The sequence below is a fragment of the Eschscholzia californica genome, unplaced genomic scaffold (assembly GCF_041429995.1).
Source record: "Eschscholzia californica isolate CP2 unplaced genomic scaffold, dmEscCali1.0.p SCAF_1, whole genome shotgun sequence".
NCBI lineage: Eukaryota > Viridiplantae > Streptophyta > Magnoliopsida > Ranunculales > Papaveraceae > Eschscholzia > Eschscholzia californica.
This window is the reverse complement of record NW_028238198.1, coordinates 16,311,856-16,339,129: the sequence shown is the minus strand read 5'-3', so window position 1 is coordinate 16,339,129 and position 27,274 is coordinate 16,311,856. Positions and strand designations below refer to the sequence as shown.

At 35.5% G+C, this 27,274-nt stretch overlaps 2 protein-coding genes and 2 pseudogenes across 3 annotated transcripts; 2 read left to right on the top strand and 2 right to left on the bottom strand.

Moving 5' to 3' along the window:
• Positions 1 to 4,798: 4,798 nt before the first annotated feature.
• Positions 4,799 to 9,327, top strand: LOC147564572 (uncharacterized). The gene is made up of 9 exons (XM_086635306.1): positions 4,799 to 4,919; positions 5,404 to 5,557; positions 5,796 to 6,584; positions 6,681 to 6,818; positions 6,993 to 7,407; positions 7,565 to 8,126; positions 8,291 to 8,462; positions 8,670 to 8,824; positions 9,144 to 9,327. Exons 2-9 carry the CDS (start codon positions 5,417 to 5,419, stop codon positions 9,325 to 9,327), a joined length of 2,556 nt encoding a protein of 851 aa, XP_086491432.1. The 5' UTR covers positions 4,799 to 4,919; positions 5,404 to 5,416.
• Positions 9,328 to 9,826: 499 nt separating this feature from the next.
• On the bottom strand, positions 9,827 to 12,188 carry LOC147564571 (uncharacterized). The gene is made up of 3 exons (XM_086665961.1): positions 11,444 to 12,188; positions 10,767 to 11,169; positions 9,827 to 10,546 (listed from the first exon to the last, which is right to left on the bottom strand). Exons 1-3 carry the CDS (start codon positions 12,186 to 12,188, stop codon positions 9,907 to 9,909), a joined length of 1,788 nt encoding a protein of 595 aa, XP_086522087.1. The 3' UTR covers positions 9,827 to 9,906.
• Positions 12,189 to 23,116: 10,928 nt separating this feature from the next.
• On the top strand, positions 23,117 to 23,224 carry LOC147564570 (U2 spliceosomal RNA; annotated as a pseudogene).
• Positions 23,225 to 24,124: 900 nt separating this feature from the next.
• On the bottom strand, positions 24,125 to 26,656 carry LOC147564569 (L-type lectin-domain containing receptor kinase IV.1 pseudogene; annotated as a pseudogene). Its single transcript, XR_015227627.1, has one exon. The product of XR_015227627.1 is annotated as an L-type lectin-domain containing receptor kinase IV.1 pseudogene (transcript).
• Between the last annotated feature and the right edge of the window lie 618 nt (positions 26,657 to 27,274).

Here is a 27,274-nt window from a genome sequence, read left to right as displayed (position 1 = left end):
ATGGTAGTCTATGCCTTCCTTCTGAGTGTAACCTTTGGCTACAAGTCTAGCCTTATATCGTTCAACGTTTTCAGAAGAGTCTCTTTTGGTTTTATAAATCCATTTACTGTCAATGGCTTTAGACCCTTTTGGTAACTCAACGAGATCCCAAACTTGATTTTTTAGCCATAGATTCCATCTCTTCCTTCATGGCATCATACCAAAGTGCAGATTTTTCTCCATTTATGGTTTCTGAAAATGAATTTGGGTCACGTTTAGGCCCAATGTCAAAATCAAACTCTTGGAGATATACCAGATAATCGTTAGAAATAGCTGGTTTTCTTGTTCTTGAGGATCTCCTTAGAAGCACATCTTCATGCTCAATTTGTGGAACAGGTTATTGTGGGATTTGTTCTTCATGAATCGGTTGCTCTAAAATCGATTGTTGTGCAATTATGTCAGGTTGACTTCTTTGCACAACGACCAAATTTCTAGTATCCACAGGCAACTCAGGTTCCTCTCGTGTTTTCTCAAATTCTATCCGTCGAAGAAAATCACTCCCACTTGAATTAAAATCCTCAAAGAACTTAGCATTTCTAGCCTCAACTATTTTTTGGGAATGTGAAGGACAATAAAATCTAAATCCCTTAGAGTTAACTGCATAGCCAACGAAATACCCACTGGTTGTCCTTGGATCTAACTTCTTTATGTGAGGATTGTAAATTCTCGCTTCTGCAGGACAACCCCATATGTGTAAATGACTTAAACTCGATTTCCATCTGTTCCATAATTCAAATGGTGTCTTAGGAACGACCTTAGATGGAACTTAATTTATTTAAGATGTACACTGCGGTTTTCAAGGCTTCACTCTATAAGGATAAAGGAAGATTAGTTTTACTAATCATGCTCCTCACCATGTCCATAAGAGTTCAGTTCCTCCTTTCGTCTACACCATTTTGTTGAGGTGTGTCAGGCATTGTATATTGAGCAACAATGCCTTCTTCCTCAAGGAACTTAGCAAATGGACCAGGCATCTGACCCTTTTCTGTGTACCTTCCATAGTACTCCCCGCCTCTATCAGACCTTACAATCTTTATTTTCATGTCTTTTTATTTCTCTACTTCTGCTTTAAAACTTTTGAAGGCATCAAAAGCTTCAGTCTTATCAAACAGAAGATAAAGATACATGAATCTTGTATGGTCGTCAATGAAGGAGATAAAATATCTCTGACCGTTGAGGTATGGGGTAGGAAATGGTCCACATATGTCAGTGTGTATATGATCTCTAGGATCTGAGAGCTCATTTTGGCACCCTTAGAGGTCTTGTTTGTCTGCTTTCCCTTTATGCAGCCCACACAAGTACTAAAATCAGTAAAATCAAGAGTTTTTAAAACTCCATCTTTCACTAATCTTTTTACACGCTCAATATAGATGTGACCTTAATCTCCTGTGCATAAAGTAGAGGAGTTCCCATCTTACGTTTAATACCAACATCTGCATGCATATTTAAATAATTATGCTCGAAAGTGGGGTCTAGATCAATTTTGTACAAACCATCAATTTGAGTTCCACCACCAACAGAAAAATTATTTTTCACAATACGAAAACATGGTTTCTTAAATAAAAATTCATAATCAACATCCACAAGTTTTGAAAAAGAAATTAAGTTTCTAGAAAAAGATGGAACATAGAAAACATTGTTTAAATCTAACACAAAGGCAGTTTTTAAAATTAATCTAAAAGTCCCCACAGCTTCGACTTGAGACCCCATCCGGTTTGCGGAATAGATGCCAACCTCATTTCCTTTCGGCTTCCTTAGGTCAAGAAAACCCTGCATGGTATTAACAATATGAATCGTAGAACCAGAGTCAATCCACCAAGTATTAGTTGGCGCATCAACAAAAAACTATTCATGACATACACAAGATATGAAATTACCTTTCTTTTCGAGCCAGTTCTTATACTTGAGGCAATCTTGCTTTTCATGTCCAACCTTTCTGCATAAGAATCATTTCACATGTTTGCCATGATGTTTTATTGGCATAGTTTCTTTGTTCTGCACATTCTAGACATGTTTGCCTTTCTTGGTACTTCCTTTAACATGAGAAACAAAATGGGCACTTTCAAGTTTCTTAAGTTTATCATGTTTCATCCTCTCTTCCTCTTGAACACACATGGTTAGAAGTTCATTGATTGACCAATTTTCCTTATGTGTGTTGTAGGAGATTTTGAAAGGCCCATATCCCTCAAGAAGAGAGTTAAGTACCAAATGAACTAAAAATGACTCAGGAATTTCAACTTTAAGGAGTTTCAGCTGAGCAGCAATGTCCCTCATCCCCATAATGTGCTCACGCACTCCTTTAGGAATAGTCAAAAGTTTTGTCTGAAAGTCTCTTCATTAGGGTGCTGGCTTGTGCCTTATCTGAGCGAACAAATTGTTCCTCTACCGCTTTAAGAAAGTCTTTTGCGTATAGAACCCCGAACACTCTTATTTACGCGGGACTTAATGAGCATCAAACTTAGGCGATTAGATCGCTCCCACCGCTCATAGTCCAACCTTTCCTGAGACGTACTTGATTCCGTAAGGACGGGTGGTGCATCCACACAAAGCGCCAAATCCAAATCCATACACCCTGAAGTGAAGAGAACACTGTCTTTCCAATCCGAGAAATTATCACCACATAACGAAGGGATACGAGAAGTATCATTCAAAAAAGCAGTAGAGATAGCTGCAAAACAAATATTCATGCTATGAAATATGTAACTTTATTCTAAATCAACCAACGTCAATTTAGCAGTAAATTCTAACCTTCCTGTGGGCAGAGGCTACAACCGCATAAGAATTTACTATACTATATTAATAAGACTAATACAAATAAAATATTAAATCCGTAAAATTTTCACACCTGTGGGCATAGAAAATTTACATTTAATATTTTCTTGTACTATCCTATTCCAATATAATTTTACAAAATAACTATCTCCCTGTGGGGCAAAATAATTATTTATAAAAATTACATTACAATTAGAAATGTCATTTTAACTTGATGCGATAAAACAAACAACATTTTATTATCGCACATCTACATATTTCTAGATGCTGTGGCTACTCTAAAAATATGTAATGTCCAAATAAATGACAATATATCCTTTTCATGAACTCAGGGGCGGAACTACAGCTAGGCCCGAGGGGGCCATGGCCCCCCTCGGCCTAGCCGTAGAGAGTTGAATTGTATTCCTAATTTACTATGACCCTGCTATTAGTATAAAGAATAAGTAACTAATACTGATAAGGTTGAATAGGCTCTTTGGTTGGATTGTGTGGCTATGACGTGAGTGATCCGGGTTCAATCCCTTGAGGTAGCATAATTTTCAAAATATATACTTAGTTTTTTAAGACTTCCTAATTTACTATGACCCTGCTATTAGTATAAAGAATAAGCAACTAATACCAATAAGGTTTAATAAGCTCTTTTTAATTTAAAAAACAATAACTATATTTTTTTGTTGAAAACCTTATCAAGAAATTTTAATTTTCTTTTTGAGTGTGAGATATAGATCAACCATTCACATTGATTGGACAATAGAAGCAATTAGCAGAAGCTTCTCGAAAACTTTTATTTAGAAGATGTTCTTGAGCCATGAAAGTATAATGAGATTAAACAAAATCATAATTTTAACTTTCTCCCGAGTTTGCTTTCTAGTACCAGTTCGTTTTGATTTATTGTAGCAGTTACTTTCTCATAAAAAAAATCGGTGGTACGACTCTATATAAAAGTCGTCTCTTAGTAACAAGTGAGTTCGTATTACATTGGCCCCCCTTTGTCTTTAGTCCTGGTTCCGTCCCTGATGAACTAGTCCTCATATCCATGGTGTAGGTTGTATTAAATATGCATGTATGAACAAATTGACTTCCTACCCAATTTCAAAGGCATATTAATCAAATAGAACTACTAATAAATGTGACTAATCTTTCAGATCTTTTACATAATATATTCCAAGCATGTTTATCTCTTGTCAAGAAGAAATGTTAAATAATAGAAGCAAAAAATTAATACTTCAACAAATCTCATCATAACAAGATCACCGTAGTCAGATCAATCTATGTTAGACCCATTCACTTTACATAATATCCAAACAGAAAACTTTAACAGTTTTGATACACCAAAACAATTCAGGATAAACATGAAATCAAGGTTTGTCAAAAGGGATTATCCCGAAGAGACACTTTATTCTCTTTTGTAATTAGTTTAAAGGTGACTAACCAACAGAGAAAATTTTCACCTAGTCTGGTGGTACTGTTTTTATATCTATACAGGGAGAAAATATCAAGAGGTACGTGGGAACTTATAACTCTTAATCAATCTTGTCAAATATATCCTTTGTTTACTTCGATTGACATTCTATGTAAAGAGAGACATAAGGGTAATGGATTTGACCGAAAATTCCAAAAATAAGTAATATTTTATCGTATAAGCATAGTTTCCAAGTGAAAAATAACTCGTGCCAAAAAAATAACGAGTCCATGGGTATATAGACCAAAATCATTTTGATAATAGGTTTATAGACCATTCCTCTTAGATTATGGATTTTTAGTCCTTTTAAAAGAAGGGCATAAAGTATGGATAATTTTTTGGATATTACCCAATGTATCCTAAATCTAAAAAACCCGGGATATTTGAATTTCCGAGGGTTTTGGGAAACTTTCCCAAAACCGCCGGGCGTGATTTCGGGCCGTACTAAGGAAGCCGAAACAGAAAGTGTTAACTATCCCTTCATAAATTCATTTTCTCTCTCTAAAATACCCGATTTCTATTTTCATCAAATCTCTTCAGAAGATCGAATCGATAAACCCTAAATAGATCTAGAAACCCCGAAAGTTTATATCATTTCATCTTCTCCATTCATCTTTTACATTGAAGAATCGCTTCAGGTGAAAAGGTAAGTTGTAAAGTAAACCCCTTTTCGTTATAAAATCGATTGAAAGCGAAACGATTTGTTCTTTCAGTTTAAATCGTTATAAATAGTTGTTGCATGTCAGTTTAACTTCATATTGAAGAGGTTTTGTTGATTTTGGTAAAGATTTCTCTCTAGATATGATGTTTGTTTTCGTTTTAAAGGAGATTAAGACAGATTTAGGGTTTTTTCGTTCGTTATTATTTAAAAAAGGGGTACAAAATCGATTTTGTATCATGATTAATAGATCTTTAGATGTTTACAAAGAAGGGATCGACATTAAAATCTTTTGTTTTACTTGAAAAACCTAAATATTCTTTTTAAACTTTTATTCCTGTTTAATAATAAGATAACTTTGTGTTATAAAAAACAGATAATTTATATAAAATTAAACAATATTTCTTAAAAATGGTTTAATGAAATATTTGATTTTGGTTTAGGGTTTAATGAGATGTCCTTTACATTGCAGCAATAGTTTGATAATGGCTCCAAAAGGGAAATCTAAAGCGAATGTTACAGAAGAAAAAAGCACATTAAGAAGGAGTCCTATGAAGAGAAAGGCCACTGTCGAAGAAGTAGTTGTTAAGAAGAAATCGAAAACAAAAGAAACATCAGTATCTGAGGTAAAGTATCTGGAATTTGTTCTAATTTATTGTTATTTTGAATGATAAATTATGATTTACATACATATATGTTTTTTTCTTTTAACAAATTATGCCTAGTTTGATGTACAAATTTGGGATATAACTTTAAAGAATTCATTCTGTCTAACAAATTTCCAATCATGTTAGTTAAAGTATGCATACTTTAGATGAAGAATGGCTGACGGTTTACAATTGTGTTTTTTTATCGTATTTGCAGGCTGGTGGTAGTTCAAAAAGTTTGAAGATTAAGGACAAAGGAAGCTCTAGTAAGTGGATTGATATAGTAGGTGAACAGAAATTAATACCGGTGCAAAAAACATCGGCACTATTCAGATACACTCTCAGCAAACCAATAGAGTTAATCAATAGCATACGTACCTACATGACTGAAGAAATGAAGGAGGAGATTAGCAAAACTCCTTTCAGTCAATTGTTTGATGCTATGGCAGAAGGTACGATATTAAGGGAGAATTATACTATTCGTCCTACAATTGCCATTTTGGATGTTCTTTGTCGATATAAAAAATCGACAAAGAAATTTGTTATTGGGGGTAAAGAGTTAGAATTCAAACCCGAAGATGTATCTTTGTTGTTGGGAATGCCAATGGAGGGTTCTGAATATGAGGCATTCCCTAAGAAAAATGACCTAGATCCTTTGAAGTGTGCTTTCTTGAACAAATACTTCAAGGAAACACTTGAAGCATCAAGAAACAAAAATATGGGTCTCTCAAGTGCTGTTGTTGGGAATGCACTAATCAAATGCGTAAGGAACAGTGAACCAGCAATAGAATTTGTTCAACTTCTAATTATGATGTTTTCGGCAAGCTTCCTATTTGCTACTTTGGCTGGTTTCACTGTATTGCCTAGTATTTATAAGAACATCCAGTCTAGAAGAGCAATCAACAGGGTGTCATGGCCAAGAGCAATACATTCATATATGATGGAAACGATCGAGAAGCATTCAGAAGACCCCACCAAAGCATCTGGTTGCTTGTTACTGTTACCTGTGAGTATTCTTTTTTGAATTAATTTGTTATTTAAATAGCATATTCTTTCTTATAAAGTATGAGTAATTTTTAATACTTTTTTTTTTTTTCTTTAGTTCTGGGTGTGTATGCATACTAATCTGTATGCGAAGAATGCACTGAATGAAACAAGAACCCCAAGGTTCTTGAGGTGGTCTGTTGATGGATTCAAGAATGGAATGGAAAATGAATTAGCTGGTCTTGAACCCGAGGAGGTAAAACCAACTTTTAATGTGAACTTTTATTAATTAAAGTATAATTTCTTTATAAATATATTGTATTTCTTTTTCCATTATATGTGATTTATCATACATTACATATAATTTATGATAAATTATTCGAATGCATATAAAGAACACCCTGTGATTTATGTAACTCTTTACATGCAGGTTTATGAGGATGTTGTGGATGATGTGAGTGAAGAAGAGAAAGAAATGTTGAAGTTTACAGAAAAGGTAGTTGTGGATATACCTTTTGATGAAGAGTTGAATAGGGTGGAGAAAATCGAAGCCCTAAGTAGAGAAGTAAGTAATCAAAGAGAAGAATTAAAGAAAAAGGATGAGGAAATTGAAAGTTTGAGGAATGAAGTAATACAATTGAAGTTACTTCTAAATTCTGAAAAGAGGGAGGAATCATTGATGGATGATTATCATAATGAAGGAATGGGTCAAGATAATGGGGACAAGAATGAGGATGTAGATAATGTTGGGGATAAAGAAAATGTCAATGATGAGATGTCTGATGGAGTAGAACATGATGATAAAGTACAGGAAGATGAAAATGTGGAAGAACAACAACAGGAAGGTCAGTATTTATTCATACTTTTACTTTTGTATATTACTCATTATGGTAAAGTATGGATACTTTACATAAAATATAATTTTCACAAAATAAATTATATATTATTTATATGTCAATTTAGTGATGAATCCATTTTTTTTTATATGATTGTTGTTTTCAGTTGATGATGGAAACGTGCCATGCACGGCCATTGTGTTGGTGCCTAATGAGGAAGAGAAGCAATATAGTTCAACTCCCAATTTTGATTTGGGAATAGATTTCACAAATGCACCCGACTTCACCGACGTTGTTCAAGTTGCTCAAGCATATGAAGAGAATGCTGAAACAGAAAGACTCGTAGATGATGACTTTGTCGAGACTACTCCAACATCAGTAAAGAAGAAGAGAACAAAATCAAAAGCTATTAAGGGTGGATCGGACAGAAAAGTTGATGGGGGTGAAACACCTAAACAGAATTCTCTTATTAAGAGAATCAAACAAGCTCCGAGAACAAGGAAACAAACTGAAAAGGCCGAGCCAAAAGAAAAGGCCGAGAAAGATAAAAAGAAGGAAATTGGGAAAAAGGAGGTAGTCAATGTTGAAGAACAAGATAAAAAGGGGAAGGGAGTTTCGATTGATGATGATGAACCACTTAGCAACTGGAAGAAGAGCAAGGTTTGGAAGAAAGTGAACCAGAATGAGAAGGGTCTGCTTGAGGAGTTCAACCAAGGAGTGAAGATGAAGTAATGAATTTGAAGTTTTTCGAATCATTTTCAATATGTTATGAAATGTTTTGTTGTTTGTGTTACATTATGATGATTGTAACAAACATAATCTAATATATATAATATAATATAAATATTTTGCTATAAATTAATCTGTTAAACTAACAACAATTAACATGCAGAACAATTGTATGGGAATCAAATCTAACAAGTGATGTTAGAGGAAGAGAGGTGAATTGGCTTATGATGAACTGTGAAACCGATGCTCAGCTTATAAATTGGTGGTCAAAGCATCTATCTTCAAAAGTTTTAAAAGGGGCTGGACAAGTTTTCGTTCTCGCATCTGAATTATGGGTAAGTTTTAATTACAGAAGTCATAATTTCATAATAGAAAAGTTTTTATGTGTATAAATTACATGTTTTGTCAACTAAAAAGGTTTGCATGATGAGAAAACTATGTATACTTTATTCGATTCAAGTGTTTTGTTTGTTGTAAAGTATGAATACTTTATAGCAGTGTACCTGTTTTTTTTTATACAGTATGTGTTTTTTATTTGACAGACAATGATAAATTGCAAGTCAGCCCAGTCAAACATAGACCCCCACCTATCCGGACGGTTATTAAAGGAGGCTGAAAGAGGGCTTATATCTTATATAGTGGCTCCAATGTGTCATGCGATGAGTACAGATGTTAGTAGGGGTATTCACTGGACTTTGTTAGTATTTGATTATTTTGATCAGTCTTGGACACATTACAACTCGTTGTTCTTTGACATAAAGCTACGTAAACAATGTGAAGAAAATGCTGCAAGATATGGACAATACATATTAGATGTGCTTCACAAAACAAAATATGTGAGTCCTGAATTTAAGAAGAAATGTAAGATTTCGAAGACGCCGTATGATCATCAACAAGGAGAAAAGTAAGTACATAATATTTCACATTTTTAAGATTACTGTAATGCATACAGATAGTTACATAGTATATAAATTATTTTGTGGTTTCATACTAAATTTTATATCAATGATTGACAGTGCGGATTGTGGACTATTTGTTATGCTTCATATGGATTTAATGTTTATGAAACATTACAAATGGGCAGTACCGGAGGAATACCTTGCAAGAGATTGGATTGAATTAGCTCAGCGTAGAAGAGCGGAACTGACGTACGAGCTATTGAATGAAACCAGAGATTTGTGGAAAAAATCTTTAATATAGTTTAGATTAAAGTATGGTTTTATGTTTTGAAATTTAAAATTAGTTGTAATGAATTACAATTGCCAGTTTGAAGTATAAAATATTTTGATGGTTGAAACTGTAATTTTTAATTAAAAATTCATATTTGTTAAAAAATGTCTGAAATATATCAAGTTTCTTCCTTTCATTTATTACATAAACATGAGTAACGTTTTGATAAATAACGTGTTATGTAGTAAACACGTAAGAAATATGAAATAAAGTACGGACAACATGAGACAAAGTATGAATATTTAAGAATAAATAACAGTAAATTTATGAAACAAAACAAGAACTTTTAACCAGAACACGTTATGTAAATTTAAATTCTGTAAAAACTTTAACAATTTTGCACCAAAATACATAAATTGTACTGTATTTTGTGTAATTGGTTTTGCTAACATATACACCACATATGTTAGGCAAGTATAACCTTCATGTAGAGAAAAAACTTCTGATAGAGAATAAAGATAGAATAGTGAAACAAAACATAGGAAAAAACGATTGCATATTAGAAAATTATGTGGATTGCAAGTGTTATGTAACATATATTTAAATACATCAGATGTTTACCCTACATGTTTTCCGATTGTGGTATGAAGGTTGCTTACACCTACCACATATCCTTAATTTTCTTGGCATATTCCCAGAGCTCTCGATCCGTACTGTTCTTGGACGACCTGGTCTACGACGAATCAACGGTGGGAGAATTTTGGTGGCTTCATCAAAAATCCTTGGTTCATCAACATTGGATATAGGCATTATATGTTCCTGGTAAGTCTTCACATAAGACTCCGTTGTCCAAATAGGATCGTAAAAACAATCTTGTTGGTCTTCAGACAAGCTTTTAATACACAACATTGCGTGTTCACAAGGAACACCATCAACTTGCCACCTTCTACAAGTACAAGAAATCTGTAGAAGATTAACACAATGAGAAGGTTCTGAGTAAACCTCGAATATAAATGGGGCAGCCTGGGCAATATTACAGGTTGCAGCACTATCATGTTTTGCTTTCAACAAATCAGTTATGGTTGGACACAAGAACGTCGTCCATTTTTTAGACAATTCCCTTGCTGTGTTCATTTTGTTCATTATATGAATACGAATTGCCTCCAACATTGCTGTAATTGGTAGTCCACGAGCATGTCGAATCTGATTGTTAAAGGATTCTGAGAGTTGAGATGATATCGCCGTGTATCTGTATCAAATAAAACGTATATAAATTTTAAATATTTCAGCCTGAAGTCGATAATTTTTAACAAAAAGAATACATACTTTTCTATAAACTATCGGATATGCGGTGTAAAATACGTGTTATTTGTACTTAAAGTCAAAACTGTATACGGTACAATATGTACTGTCAACATAAATTATCAATATAGTAAATGAAATGAATACACTTATTTATCAGATCGTACCTTATACCGGGAAAGAAAGCATCTGCCCAAGAGGCAGGGTCTAAGGAATTAAAAAATGCTGCAACTTTTGAACCACCCATTTGTATCATCTGATTAATAGTTGCGTGATATTCAGATTCGGGGAGAGCTCTAGCAGCCTTGAAAATTAATGTTTGGAAGAATTTTGATTTTCTAGCTCCATTTGCCAATCTTAAATTCAGATTGTTCCTTAGATGCCATACACAGAAGGAATGGTGTGCTGTCGGGAAAATGTTCTTGACACCGTTGATTATACCATTGTGACGGTCTGAAATAAAGATATACGTCTTTTCCATATTCAGAGCATTGCGCAAATGCCTTAGAAACCAGTCCCAATTTTGGTCATTCTCAACATCAACAACAGAATATGCTAACGGAAATAGACCTGTAATTTGTAAATATTTAAGTGAAAGTATGAAACTTTAAATATTCATCAAGCAATCTTATGTAAAATCCTCATATTGTATGGTAAATTTTACATAATATTCATACTTTAAAGTATGAAACCTTAATAAAGTATGACAGTATTATGTACAATTATGCATACTTTATCGTAAATGTAAAATAATCTATATAAAATGATAGAAAATGATGTTGAAAAATGAGATACTTTTATAGATTGATTTGGATGAATTTTATAAAGAATGTTCAGAAATTACCATTGTTACCGTCTTTAGCCACAGCAGCCAGTATACAACCGTTAAAACGAGTCTTGCAAAATGTACCATCCACATATAAAACTGGTCGACAATATTGAAAGCCAGCTATACAAGCATGTGGTGCAATGAAAATTCTTTTAAATCTCCGAGACACATCGTCAACTTCAAGTTGTACTATGCTGTTTGGGTTGGTACGTGAAAAGGCATCAGCATACCATCTAAGTTTTGCATATGAGTCTCCTTCTTGACCAAATGCTTCATTCATTGCTACTTTCTTCCCCTCATAAGTGTAGTAATATGGAAGTTGGACAGCATAATCTTTCAAGAAGTCTTTTTTCAGACTTGCTGTCGAACGATCCGGGCTTCTTGTAACATCATCTAAAATAAGTTTCCCAACAAATGAACTGTTTAGTTTGGGTTTCTTGGTCTTCTTAATGAAATCTTCACAGTCATGTTTCATTTCCATGTCTTTCAAAATAAACATGGATTCGCATTTCAATGGCGCACATCCATGTACTCTCCATTTGCAATCTTCAACAGGACATACAGCTGTTACCCGCTTCGAATCATTTTTAATAAATTTAAAATCATGGCCAGTATTTATACTATATTGACGAAGAGCAAATCGAAATGCTTTAGCACCCCCGGGAAATAATTGACCAGGTTCTGTAAACATTTTATCCCAACCATCAGATTTTAATATCGTCTTCTTGCTTTGTAATGATAAATCTGCTTGAATCTCCATCTGTTCTGTAAAACATAATTATTGATATTGTAAAACAGAAAAATTGTTTTGATACGAAAACAATTGAAAATGTAAAGAACAAAATACGTACTTATATCTGTATGTATGAGAATATCATTCATTTGTAAATAAAGTACGCATACTTTGTCGAATGTAAAATTGTAATTTATACCTATTACAACATTTTATAGACAACTATGTAAGAAAGTATGCGTACTTTGTGATAAATTACATATATGTACATGTTATTTACAACATAATATTATTAAAAAATATATATAATGTAACGTAAATTATACATAATGTATAATACATACCAAGTATTTTCTTTACAGATCTGAGATTAAATGACTGAAATCTAATACCCAACATTACCTGTACTATCAGTTCAATTTGATGTGAAGATAATATTAGCTGTGAGAAATCGAAATATTTGAATGAAAACATCAGATCTAGATTACATGGATGCAATAAAAATGAAACAGAGATATCAAATACATGAAATAACACTTTAGTTATGGAAAATAACAGCAATACAGATTCATTGTAAATGATGAATGGAAAAGACGATCATTTGATATTTATGAAATATTCAATATGAATCGTTAACTATAAGCAAATGTACATAAGATGTTAAACCTGAATAGTTGTGGCTAGAATAAAGAGAAGATGAGTAAAAACTGTAAATGACAATGGAGTTTGTGATGATGGCTCTTGATTGAATACTAATCAATGGAGTTTTTTACAGCTGGGCGAGAGTTTAATGAAGGTTTAATGATGATTTCATTTTTAGAGAGGTAATGGGAAAGTTTCTGGATTTCGGTTACGGAATTATAGAGAGAGAGTTGTTAGTTACATAAAGAACGTGATTGGAGAGAGAAAGTTGAGATAAATATGGAGAGAAATCTAAAACGGTTTAGAAGGAAAATCACGATTAGATATTAACCGAAGGTTAATATAGGTATTGCATATATAATAAATATTATATGGATTTGTGTAATCTCTCTAGATGACACTAAAAGGACCGGATATCTATTAAGATTATTATTTAGGTTTTCAAATCCTTTTTAGGATTATAGAGGATTAAATCTCCTATTAGGACCCTATTTTTGGTCTATAGACTCAAAAAATAAAAAAATAACTACTCCTACAATATCTCCTTCAAATGTGCAAACTTTGAAAATTTATTTTTGAAATTAATTACTGAAATCAGTTTTTCATGGATTTAGAAATTAATACCTTAAATTCATCCTTTTATTTAGTCAAAATGTATTACTAAAATCTCAATAAAAAATCTTTACCAAATAATTAACGGAATTTGTTTTCGATAAAATCGATTGGGTAATTTTATAGGCAATGCCCAAACTTGTTGTAGGCAATGTATTTTCTACTTGACCTGGTCAATTATACATGACCATGTTTTTTTATAAGCAATGCCTACAATAATTAAGTTTTGAGGGTTATCTTCACCCAAGTTATCTTTTTTTTTTCTCTCTTCAAAATAAGAAACTAAATCAATGCAACACCTATTGTGTTCGTCTCCTCAAACTCTAAGTGCAAGTGATACCATATTTGTTTGGAACCACCATGGATGAAGAAAATAAAGAAGGAACTAAATCATGTGAATGAGTTAAAAAAAACAAGTTTCAGAGGACTTTATATTTTTCTTTCTATTTGAGTCATTTCATCAAATACCTTAACTACAGAATTCAAATTTGAACAAAATAAAGAAGGAACTATACTAATCCAATTCAAATATTGTCATTTTTATTAAAAAACAACTCGAAAAGCATCATTAGACTGATACAAATATATGCACATAGTTTAAGATCAATTAAAAAAACCAAAGAGATTTGGTGGGTTTGGGGTTTTGGATTTTCTTCTTTCAAATGATTGTCTCAACTCTAGACTAAATTGGTCGTCAGAAACGCTTCAATTAACACTCCAATCAACCCCACACAGAGAAATGAAGTTTTGGTACCAAGATTTTATAAAAATTCGATTTCCCAAATTCTAGGTTTAATGGTTAATCTATGGATTTATAGACAGAGAAAATGTGAGAAGATGGAGATGAGAGATTGAAGAAGAAGAAGAAGAAGAGAGTAACGATAGAGAGAAAGAGATTGAAGATGGGATTTAAAGATGGCGAAGAGGAGATTGACGAGAAGGAGATTGACGAAGACGACGTTGGGGCCTCAAATTGGAGGGATGACAAAGTCAAGTTTATTGACTTAACCGTTGACTGTTAGGTCAAACATGGACAGGGCATTGCCTCTTTACCAACACATTGCTTCTAACCAAATTAGGACTTGCCTTTAGCAAGATTGCCTATAACAAGTTTGGGCATTGCTTATAAAATCTCTCAAATCGATTTTGTTTCCTAATATCTTCTTTCACAAAATCAAACAAAATTTAATTCCAATATTTATCTTAAAGAGGAATCAACAAAAATTTTGTTTCACATAATTTAACAATATAGTTCTTATATCTAAATTTAAATGACAGAGCAAGATAATGAGTTTAGATATCATGATAAATAATTTTAAATACTAATCAACAAAGCCAAAGGGTGGCTCTGATACCAAATGTTAGAAAATTAATTCTAAATAAATGCGGAAGTATATACCTTCAGCCATTGTTGATTAAGTGATAAATTGAAGAAGAAAGATAGATGGAGAATCCTGAAAATCTTCTAACCCCAATTCTCTCCTTAAGTTGTTGTGTTTATGATGGAGAGACACAAGCAGTAATATATGAGGGGTTAGGGACATTCAGTTATTATAACCACTCCCACTTCTTTTCCATCATCCATGTACGTATTTAATTATTCAAATCAGTAAATGGTCAAAACCAAGTCAGAGGGGAATTAGGAATGTGGGTCACCCTTAGTCACTAATTAGAGACGTGTCCAACATTGTACACCCTACTAATAACTAAAGGTACCTGTACCAAGAATCTCCTTCTCCCGGAACCCCTTCGCAATAAACTCCTTTTCCCTTTGTTTTGAACTTTTGAATCATGTGAAACTCTCTTGACAACAACTTTGACTTTAGAAGTAGGAAGTGAACCTTTACACACCCTACTAAAGCCACCGGTACAAATAATCTCCTTCTCCCTGAACCCTCGTAGCATAGTATAGATCTTTGTATGAGAATGAATATATGTGAACAGTAACTTAGTTCGCAATCCTCCATCAGTTCAACAAACTTTTTCTTTCTTCTTATGATAAAAGATACGCCAAAGACAATCATTATCATAATAGTTGGTACAACAACCCTATGTGGAAGTCAATGGAGACCCAATGGTTGACTTAAAACTCCATCCTAATGTGTAATGAGATGCTACAAAAGATGTGGTAATTGACGAGAAGCCTACATACATGGAATTTAAGATGATAGTTGAATCTGGTTTACGCATGTTTATTGGCCCAACTGTAAACTTGCATTGGTTCCCCACTAAACAGACTTAGATTCGTAAACCCACTAAATTTTAAATCGAAGTTATAAAAGGTATGTAGTTCGACAGAAACAACATGATTTATAGATTTTGCATTGGTGGATGCATTGACAAGGCCAAGATAGTAACTGTTAGTACTAAAAGTTCGCGGAAGCTATCAAACCTATCCTTGCAATTGATCTGATTATGAAAATTAATCGAAAAGCTAAGCCAAAATCTAAATATGCGAACAGAATTAACGAGGTTCGGCTTTAAAGCCTACGTCCTCGGGCGAACAAGAAAACTTTATTGAAGGATAGATGAAGAAGACTCCCACAACCCGCAAGTTCGTCCCAAGATGGTAACGTATAGAAATTAACCTTCTATACTAGATCTTCGACAATAAAATTTCTCTCTCACTTACTCACACTCTCCCTAGCTCGCTGTTGAATAGTTGCTCTTGAGTTGTTGTGTTGTTGATGTTGATGTGTGTGTATAATAGGCACTAAAACCTCCTATATATATATAATTTTCCACCGACTTTGAGTCCAATTTGTCACCGACTTGGGTCCAATTTAAAAACTAAAATTTGAAACTTGCCTCAATTGAAATCAACCGAAACCGCCAATTGTGAAAATAACCTCTCAATTGAAACCGCCTCTCACAATTCTCCACCTTGTACACAATTTCAGACATTTCAAATTTTGGACGAACACCAGGATACTCCTTGTAAGATATATCTGCTTCTTGTAACTTCATCCGACTGCACCATATGACCATGGCTGCCTACGTACCCTTTTATAGGATCAAGCCTACCGTAGTTCTACCAACCCTTCACATAAAGATTACCTTGTCGCCATTACGCCCTTTCGGGCAATTTAACATGAGCCGATTTGTAGCAATTCCAGGCAATGCTGAAACTTGCTACATGTCACCACTTTAGTCAACATGTCTGGGGGATTCTCATCTGTGTGAACCTTCATGAGAGAAACATCACCTTCCTCTACGACATCTCGTACGAAGTGATACCTGACATCGATATGCTTAGTACGAGCATGATGAACCTGATTCTTCGTCAAGTGGATCGCACTTTGACTATCACACCATACATCTAGGCACTCTTGCTTAATCCCTAAATCATCTAGAAGAACCCACAACCACAATTCACACCTTCAGCCATTGCCATATACTCGGCCTCCGTAGTAGATAACGCAACTGTAGATTGTAACATCGATCGCCGACTGACTGGAACACAATGTACCCTAAATACATAACCAGTAATAGATCGTCTTCTATCAAGACCGCCAGCATAATCTAAGTCAACATAACCGCTTACCTGACATGTGTTTCCACCAAAACACAAACCCGTATCAGCGGTACCCTTCAAGTACCTCAAGACCCACTTCAAAGCTTCCCAATGTGTCTTCCCCGGATTTGCCATAAACCTACTAACCACACTGACTGCTTGTGAAATATGCGGACGAGTACTCACCATAGCGTACATCAAACTGCCAACTGAACTAGCATACGGTACACGATCCATATGATCCTTCTCCGCCGTAGTAGTGGGAGATTGTTTTCCCGAGAGCCTGAAGTGTGATGCCAAAGGTGTTGACACCGCCTTCGCATTCTGCATCCCGAATCGAGAAACTACTCGTTCGATGTAACCTTTCTGACTCAAATACAGTTTCTTACTTGACCGCTCTCTCTTAATCTCCATTCCCAATATCTTCTTTGCAACGCCCATGTCTTTCATCTCAAATTCTTGACTGAGTTGAGATTTCAACTTATCTATCTCCACCATGCTTCTAGAAACAATAAGCATGTCATCCAAAAACAAAAAGAGATAAATAAAGTCGCCTTCGCGAAGCATCTTGATGTGTACACAACAATCATAGTCATTTCTGCGAAATCCATGCTTTAGCATGAAAAAATCAAATCGTTTGTACCACTGGCGAGGGGATTGTTTCAATCCGTAAAGAGACTTCCTCAAACGACATACTTGATTTTCTTTGCCCTCAACCTTGTATCCCTCAGGTTGAGCCATAAAAATTTCTTCTTCCAGATCACCATGCAAGAAGGCGGTTTTAACATCGAGTTGTTCCAGGTCAAGATCACTATGAGCAACAATACTCAATAGCACTCGAATAGAAGTATGTTCACGACCGGGGAGAAAATCTCATTGTAGTCGACCCCTTCTTTCTGTGCATAACCCTTGGCCACTAGTTTTTCCTTATACCTTGTACCCTTGATCTTGGAAGAATCCTCTTTCTTCTTGTACACCCATTTACAACCAATAATAGACTTTCCTTCGGGCAATGGGACAACCTCCCATGTCTTGTTCTTGTGAAGAGACTCCATCTCTTCTTGGATAGCAACCTCCCATGTCCCGTAACCTGCATGTTCACCTGACCACACCTCGTAAGGTATGCCGCCATCTAAAGAAAAATGTGGAGACCGGTTCACAATATAATAAGTTGTAGCAATAGATTCTGCCCACCATTCTACGCCTAATCTTGAATTAGAGCGCATACATCTAGCCTTTTCAAGTAGTGTACGGTTCAATCTCCCTGCGACTCCATTCTGTTGAGCTGTGTTTACTACTGTCTAGTGCCTCACAATGCATTCCTGATTAGAAAACTCCTTGAATTCCCCATCCGTGTACTCGGTCCCATTATCCGATCTTAACGTCTTCATCTTTCGACCAGTTTTGTTCTCAACCATTGCTTTCCACACCAGGAACGTGTTGAATACCTCATTCTTATGCTTCAGAAAATAAAGCCAGATAAATCTCGAATGATCATCAACGAATGTAACAAAATACCTAGTACGCCCTTGGAAGCTAACTTTTCCGGTCCCCAGACATCGATATGTAGGTGGTCTAATACCTCTTTGCTCATGTGCTTGATTGTAGAGAACGTCACCCTCTGTGCCTTTCCGAACACACAATGCTCACAAAATTCCATGCACGGCTTCTTCATGTCCTTCAACAAGCTTTTCCCGCACATCAAAGATATACCCTTTTCTGACATATGCCCAAGGCACATATGCTAAAGCCTCGTACTAGCCGCTAGATCCCTTCCACTGATTCCTACTGCTACATCTCCCGTAATTGTTCTCCCTAAAAGTTTGTATAAATTACAGTAACGAGTACCTCTTATCACCACCAAAGAACACTTAACGACTTTTATGGAGCCATTCTCTATAATTATCTTACAGTCGTTCTGCTCTAGCACACTGAGAGAAATTAGAGTTTTCCGCAAATCGGGTATGTGTATTACGTTCGTCAATGTCTTACCACTCCATCGTGCATCTTGATACGTATTGTTCCGAGCCCCACAGTTTTACATATATTATCATTACCTGTTATAATTGTACCACCATCTATACTCCTATAGGTAGTAAACCACATCCTATTTGGACACATATGGTGTGACTCCCCTGAATCAAACATCCACTTGTCGGAGATCTTCTCAGACACCTCTATCACCGAGAAACATTCGTCAGGGTCTTCTGGCACATATCCCGCCTCTTGCATCTCTTGTTTCTCCTTGTAGCCTTTGTTCTTTTTCTTCAACTTTCTCTTTGGACAAGCCGGTTTAAAGTGGCCAAGCTCACCACAACAAAAACACGTTTTCTTGAAAGAGCCTCTAGATTTGGATCTAGATTTCCCGCCCTTTCCCTTTCCTCTTTCATTACTCCTCCCCCTCGTTGCAAACAACCCTTGTGCTTGATCATTGTCTACTCCACCCAACGTCATACTGCTAGTAGCAACCTTACGAAGGTCATCCGCTAATAAAGAATTTCTCGTCTCTTCCATGCTTAGACTATCACCAACAAGCATCAAAGTTTGAACAAGGTTCTCATAAGATTTAGGTAATGAAAGTAACAATATGAGGGTTTGGTCCTCAACCTTAACATCAATATCCTTCAAATCTGAGATAATCCTGTCCAACCTGTTCACATATTCTTGAATAGAAGAACCCTCTTCCATTCTACACGTGAATAATTTGGATTTTAAGTAGACCTGATTCGTTAAAGTTTTCGTCATGAAATTGCTTTCTAGCTTTAACCACACACTCGTCGCCGTTGTTTCTCCGTCTACTAGGAATGCTACGTCTATTGTGGTGTCTCTTAGCAATCCTGCTCTTGATGGCATAATGCGTATGAATCACGTAACAGGTAGTTTGTTGAATGAAGAAACAAGAAGGAAATCATCGTTAGACGAGTCTCAATCAGAGGCACTTGTTATAGAAAGACGGGAGAGAGGTAAAAGTAGAAAACCTCATAACCGTGATAAGTCAAGGGGGAGAGCAAAACCAAAGAAAGAAGTTAAATATTTTGGTTGTGGAAAAATGGGTCATTACAAGAGTGATTGCAGGAAACGAAAGAAGGAAAATGAAAAGGATGATGAAAAACAAGATAATGTTGCAGCAATTGCATCAGGTGATGACATTATCTTACTCTCAGGTTGTGGAGACACTTGCTTAAGTATGACTGAGTCAGAACTAGAAAAAACATGGTTGGTTGACTGAGGTGCTTCGTATCATGCTACTCCATGTAAGGATTTCTTTATATTTTACAGAACTGGTGACCTTGGTAAAGTCAGGATGGGAAACTTAGGTTTCTAAAAAATTGTAGGAATTGGAGAAGTGTAAATTGAGACGAGCACAAGGAGTACATTGATTCTTAAGAATGTGAGGCATATACCAGATCTTTGATATAACCTAATCTCTACCAGAGTATTAGATGATCAAGGATATCATAGTCACTTCGGTGATGGAAAGTGGAAACTCACAAAAGGGTCAATGGTGATAGCAAGAGGAAAGAAGTGTTGTACTTTATACAGGACTCAAGCAAAACTGTGTAAAGGAGAATTGAATGCAGTGGAAAAAGACTCTTCCACTGATCTTTGGCATAGAAGACTTGGACACATGAGCGAGAAGTGACTTCAAATCCTCGCTAAACGACAAGACTTACCGAACATGAAAGGTATAAATTCAAACACTTTTTCTCACTGTTTAGTAGGTAAGCAACATAGAGTTTCTTTTCAAAGGAATGCATCTATAAGAAAATCTAGTGTTTTGGAGCTTGTTTATTCTGACGTTTGTGTACCTTTAAAGGTCAAAACACTTGGTGGTGCTTTGTATTTTGTTACTTTCATAGATGATGCTTCCAGGAAATTTTGGGCACATGACATAAAAACCGAAGATCAGGTACTTACAATTTTCAAGAATTTCCACAACATGGTAGAATGGGAAACAGGAAAATCATTGAAATGCATTCGCACTGACAATGGAGGAGAACACATCTGGTCGTTTGAAGAGTATTCCAAAAACCATGGTATTCGACATGAACAGACAGATCCCAAAACTCCACAACGGTGTAGCAGAACGCATAAATCACACTATTGTGGAAAAGATTAGATGTATGCTCTCGGAAGCTAAGCTGCCTAAAAGCTTCTGGGGTGAGGCAATGTGTACTGCATGTTATCTGATCAATTTATCACCTTCAACACCATTAGATGGAGATGTAGCTGAGAGAGTGTGGGCTGGGAAAGAAGTCAGTTATGAACATCTAAGGGTGTTTGGTTGCAGGGCTTTTGTGTATATACCTAAAGATCAAAAAGCAAAACTTGATGATAAAGCCAAGCAATGCATCTTTTTAGGGTATGCAGATGAGAAATTCGGATACAGGTTATAGGATCTAGTCGATAAGAAGATTAGTAGAAGTAGAGATGTGATCTTTTTTAAAGATCAAACTATTTAGGACTTCGGGAAAGTTGAGAAGCATGAGAATCATAGTGATGATCTTATTGATATAGATCCACATATCTCTTCTAAGGTTATGCATGATAATGCAGGTGAAGAACAAATTCATGAAGATGAAGCTCATGAAGATGTTTCTATGAGTGATGATGTTGAGCAGGGAATGGAAGTTCAACATGAACCACCAGTTGAATTGAGAAGATCGACTAAAGAGAGAGCACCATCTACAAAGTATCCTCCACACGAGTATGTGATGGTTACAGATGGTGGAGAACCGCAGTGCTATGAAGAAGCCCTAGATGATGTACATAAGAAGCAGTGGTTGGAAGATATGCAAGATGAGATTGAATTCTTGCATAAGAACAATACTTTTAAGTTGGTTGAAAAACCTATGAATAAGAAAATTCTTAAAAATAAGTGGGTGTTCAAAATCAAGACCGAAGAAAGAAACTTACAACCACAGTACAAGACACGCCTAGTGGTGAAAGGATTTGGGCAAAAGAAGGGTATTAATTTTGATGAGATTTTCTCTCCGGTGGTCAAGATGTCCTCTATACGGTTAGTATTGGGATATGCTGCAAGTATGAATCCAGAAATTGAGCAACTAGATGTCAAGACCGCTTTCCTTCATGGTGACTTGGAGGAAGATGTGTATATGGAACAACCAACAAGGTTTGAAGTTAAAGGTAAGGAACACTTGGTTTGCAAGTTATAGAAGACTTTATATGGGCTAAAACAAGCACCAAGACCGTGGTACAAAAAGTTTGATTCATTCATGAAGGATCAAGGGTATCACTGGACGACTTCAGATCATTGTGTTTTCGTTCATAAATTTTCTGATGGAATTTTGATTATACTTCTGCTTTATGTTGATGATGTTGATTGTTGGTCAGGATGCTAATAAAATTAGTAGGTTAAAGAAAAAACTAAACAAGTACTTCGATATGAAAGACTTGGGTCCAGCAAAACAAATTCTTGGCATGCATATCTCTCGTGATATAAAAGTTGGAAAACTTTGGCTATCACAAGAAAGATACATTGAGAAGGTTCTAGAAAGGTTCAATATGTACAAGACAAAACCAGTGAGTTGTCCATTATCCAGTCACTTCAAGTTGATGCGTGACCAGTGTCCATCAACTAGAATTGAGAAAGAAGAAATGAAGAAAATTCCTTATGCTTCATCTGTAGGAAGCTTGATATGCAATGGTGTGTACAAGACCGGACATTGCATTTGCAGTTGGAGTAGTAAGCATATTTCTTGCTAATCTAGGCAAAGGGCATTGGTTAGCAATGAAGTGGATTCTAAAGTGTGTTAGAGGAAGGTCTAAAGCTTGTATATGTTTTGGTAATGATAAGCCAGTATTAGTCGGTTACACAGATGTAGACATGACAGGAGATGTAGACTCTAAAAGGTCCACATCAGGCTACCTATTTACATTTTTAGGGGGAGCAGTGTCATGACAATCTAAATTACAAAAGTGTGTAGCTTTATCTACTACAGAGGCATAATATATTGCCATTATAGAATGTTGCAATGAGATGTTATGGATGAAGAGGCTGTTAGAAGAACTTGGTATGAAACATGATAATTATGTTATTCATTGCGACTTGAGGGGGAGTATTTGGTGCGTGTTTTTTGGGGTTTCAACCATTTTCCCCGGAAATTTTTCTTTCTTCCCCAAAACACCCAGCTTATAAAAAACACAAAAGAGATAATACAAAAGCATACCTTTCTCAGCCTTTTGGCTAAGATCAAAAGTATTATATGTTCTTATTATTTTAATATCTAATATGTAGACCTTATCATTTTAATATCTAACATGTGAACCGTTGGTATTTGACTAGCAAAAATCCTGACACTCTTGAATGGATTCTTAAATCTAAAATTTGTATTGCACCAACATCCAACCCTACCTCGTAAGATTTCCTACAATTTTAGATTAATAAACCAAAATTTTAAACAAAATTATTTCCTTATAAACATATTTTTCTACAAAATAATTATTTCAAAATAACTTTCAAAATTCATTTTTCTAGGAAGATTGATTTTCGGAAACCGTTTTTTTATATTTTTTTCCTGGCAACTAATTTTTTCCTCGGAAACTGATTTTTTTTCGAAAACCAACTTTCCCCGAAAACCTTTTTTAATATCGAAAAATCGTTTCTTTTCTTCTGAAAAACTGATTTTACCCGCAAATAGTTTTTTTTCTTGAACCAAAAGTTCCTGAAAGTTTTTTTTTTTCATGAAAATCGTTTTTTCGATGATAGAAGTTTTTTTTTTCAAGAAGACCATTTTTCTCAAAAATCTTTTTTTGAAGGAAAACACGGTTTCAGAAAAAAAGAAAAAAAAGATTTTTGTGAAAAAAGGTTTCAGGAAATTTCGTTTATCGAAGAAAGCAGTTATAGGGAAGAAAATGTTTTATGGGACAAAAGTTTTTCGGGAAATAGGTTTTTCGCAGAAAAATAGATTTTCGAAAAAAAACTATTTTCGAAAAAAAAAATAATTTCCGAAAAAACTGGAAGAACGGTCTTCGAAAATGAAATTATGAAGAATTAACTTTCAAAGAAAATGATATTTGAAAGAGTAAAACGATTTTCGAAAAAATAAAACTATGAAGAATTAACTTTCGAATAAAATTCTATTTGAAAGAAAAACAAACAGTTTTGAGAACACGAATTTCGAGAAAAGAATTTCTTCAAAAAAAAGTTTAAAGAAGCGTTTAAAAACTCAAATAATAATAAATTTTAGGATTCTTATTAGTTACGAAACAAACAAAAAAATTTTACTTGGAATCATGAATCCGAAGGACTCATGAATCCACAAATTCATGATTCCCTCATCCAAATACACTATTAATTTTTTTCATGGGAGGGTCCATCATCAGAGTAGCTTGCTGCTGGGGCTTTTTGAGTGTCCCCTTTGCAACTATTGCATTGGCAGGACGCAACCCCCTCCCACTCCTTAACTATCAGAATTTGTTTACTTCAGAGACAATTGACTGACCAATTGACTCTGAAACACAATTTATGAAATTATATTCAGCCTAACACATAAACATAAATTAAATCAGCTTTTAGTCAATTTGAGTTAACTCATGAAATCAACGGGCACCAAAGAGGAGTGACTCAGCAATCGATGACGATGATCCTGTGAATGCCTGGTCTACAGAAGAAGGGTGCGACAGAGAAAAATCCTGAAAAGATCCTTGACTTTGTGAATGCATTGCCTGATTGATACTTTTGCTCATATTAACGAACCGCAGCTCTGTAGGTGGCAAATCTCCTTCCAAGTATTGCACAACTTGTTTCATGGTGGGCCTAGCTGCTGGAACACTATGAGAACAAAACAAACCCAGCTTCAGAACCAACTCCATCTCTTCAACCACATATTCACCTCTCAAGTTTGGATCACTTGTCTCTAAAATCACGCCTTTACTCCAACAAGAAAACACCCAATCCACCAAAACTAGATCCTCTTCGGTCTCAGATTGGTATAGTTCTGCAGGTTTCTTTCCACAGGCAACTTCAAGCAAGAATTGCCCAAATGCAAAGACATCGGTGCTGGTCGTTGCCTTTCCAGTTCTAGTCAGTTCTGGTGCTATGAAACCAAATGTCCCAACCACATTGGTTGTCTGAGGATTGGTTCCACGATCGTACAATCTTGCTAGACCAAAATCTCCCAATTTTGCATTCATTTCGCCATCTAATAGAATGTTACTAGCCTTGATATCTCTGTGAATCACAACCTGTTCCCACCCTTCGTGCAGATAAAGTAATCCACTTGCCACATCTTTGATGATTTTAAATCTTTGGTTCCAATTAAGTGTCAGTGATGAGTTCATTTGAGAGCCAAAGAGGAACTTGTCCAGGCTTCCGTTAGGCATGTAATCGTAGACCAAAAGTAACTCTCTTTTACGTCTGCAATAACCTAATAGTTGTACCAAGTTTTTGTGCCGAAGTTCACCAATACTAACAATCTCCGCGATAAATTCCCTTATGCCCTGTCTAGAATCATGGGAAACTCTTTTGACGGCTACTTCGAGGTTAGACGTTGGTAATACACCTCTGTAGACCCTGCCGAAGCCACCAACACCAAGAAGCTCCTTGTCTCCAAACCCCTCTGTAGCAATGTATAGATCTTGATATCTGAATCTCTGGCTACCGTAGTTGAGCTCCCAATCTTCCACAATATCGGCAAACTTCCTCTTCCTTCTTATGATAAAAAAGATGACAAGGATCATTGTTAACACAAGAATTGGGACAAATATAGGTAACCCATACACCAAAATCTTTGGTTTCTTCTTTGATCCTATTCTAGGTAGCTTAGGAAGTCGCGAGAGGTCGAGTTCTTGAGCTCTCCCATTCATCTTAAAGCTCCATCCTAATATATAAGGTGAATTGAAAAATACTCCGGTTACTGAAGAGAACCCCACATACATAGAATCTAAGATGACAGTTGAAAGATCTTGGGACAAAGACAAGAGTGGAATATCTGGTTTAGGTATGTTAATTGGAGCTATCGTTACATTAAGCTGCTTTTCCACCCCATCATATTCTATCCATACTTGCATTGGTTGTCCGCTTGTAAGACTTAAGTTTTTGAAACCACCTTCTTTGCTACTAAAGTACTTGGCTGGAGAGGATTGGACGGAATTGGCACTATTAATATCGATTCCAACATGGTTGTTGTCTATGTCATTTACATCAGGGCTATAGTTAACATCTAGTTCCACAGCAACGACATGGTTTGAGGGATTTCCATTGTTTGATGCATTGAATAAGCCTAGATACTGTATTGGTAAAGATCCTGGTTGAGCGTCTCTGAGAGGTGAAAGAACAAAGGCTATTCCATTACCCTTTAAATCATAATACTTGGAGGTTATGGCAAAAATAAAAGTAGTAGAGAAAGAGTGAGTAGTTGTTCTAGTAGTAGTGTTACCATTTGGATCTGGTAGTGATGGTGATGAATTATTGATCTTGAATTTAAGCGGACGGGAGTAGAAGGAACGGGCTACTCCTCTTGTGCTACTGTCATTGGTTAATATTAATAGACCAGTGGGCGTGACAGAAGCTACTCCGTAGAGATACAGATTAGCTGCATCTCTGAAACCATTGTAGACGAAACCAAAATCATATTCTGATGAGCCTTCAACACTTTTATTTAGTAGAAGTACCATGGTAGATACAAACTTGAATAGTAATAATATCATGGTCGGATTCTTCATTTGTAAGCATAATCTCTCTCTCTTATTATGTGGTCTTATATTTCTCGCAGCTCTAAGAAAAAGAATCAACTAAAAGTCCTGCAGAATAAATGTGGTAGGGGCCAATCACCTAAATGTGGACCATTGGTTCACTCGATATTAAATTAATTTTTTCCATGGAGGAGGGCCATCACAGTAGCTTACTGCTGGGGCTCTAAAATGTCGCCTTTGCGTTTCACTATTGCATTGGCCTAGCACGCCCCCAACCGATACTAACGCTAAAAAATTTGTTTACATGGGAGTCCAGTCGACTGACCATTACTTTACTGAGGCTTCCATTGGTATGCAAATCTATGGCTTAGGCCTGGCAATGTTTAATCGACAACTGCTTCAATGGTCCACCTATCCATTAATTTTCTGTTATATTCGTAGTCATTTAGGTAGTATTTCCTAATGATTCCAAGAACACGAGAAGGGGCTAGAATGGTACACAAGAAGACTACTAGTCTACCATTGTATGTATGACAGAAGAAAGCATTAACTTGAAATCGACTTATGAAATTATATTCAGCCTAACACAAACAAAACATTAAATTAGCTCATAGTCAATTTCAGTCAAACTTATGAAATGAACGGCCACCAGAGAGCAGTGACTCCGCAATCAATGACTATGATCCTA

Excerpts from the sequence above, each read along its gene's own strand:
- LOC147564572 (XM_086635306.1), top strand. The coding sequence starts at position 5,417 with ATGGCTCCAAAAGGGAAATCTAAAGCGAATGTTACAGAAGAAAAAAGC. Across the intron at positions 6,585-6,680 it reads GTTGCTTGTTACTGTTACCT|TTCTGGGTGTGTATGCATAC; the intron begins GTGAGTATTCTT and ends TTTTTTCTTTAG. Across the intron at positions 6,819-6,992 it reads CTGGTCTTGAACCCGAGGAG|GTTTATGAGGATGTTGTGGA; the intron begins GTAAAACCAACT and ends CTTTACATGCAG.
- LOC147564571 (XM_086665961.1), bottom strand. The coding sequence starts at position 12,188 with ATGGAGATTCAAGCAGATTTATCATTACAAAGCAAGAAGACGATATTA. Across the intron at positions 11,170-11,443 it reads GGCTAAAGACGGTAACAATG|GTCTATTTCCGTTAGCATAT; the intron begins GTAATTTCTGAA and ends TACAAATTACAG. Across the intron at positions 10,547-10,766 it reads GCTTTCTTTCCCGGTATAAG|ATACACGGCGATATCATCTC; the intron begins GTACGATCTGAT and ends TATTTGATACAG.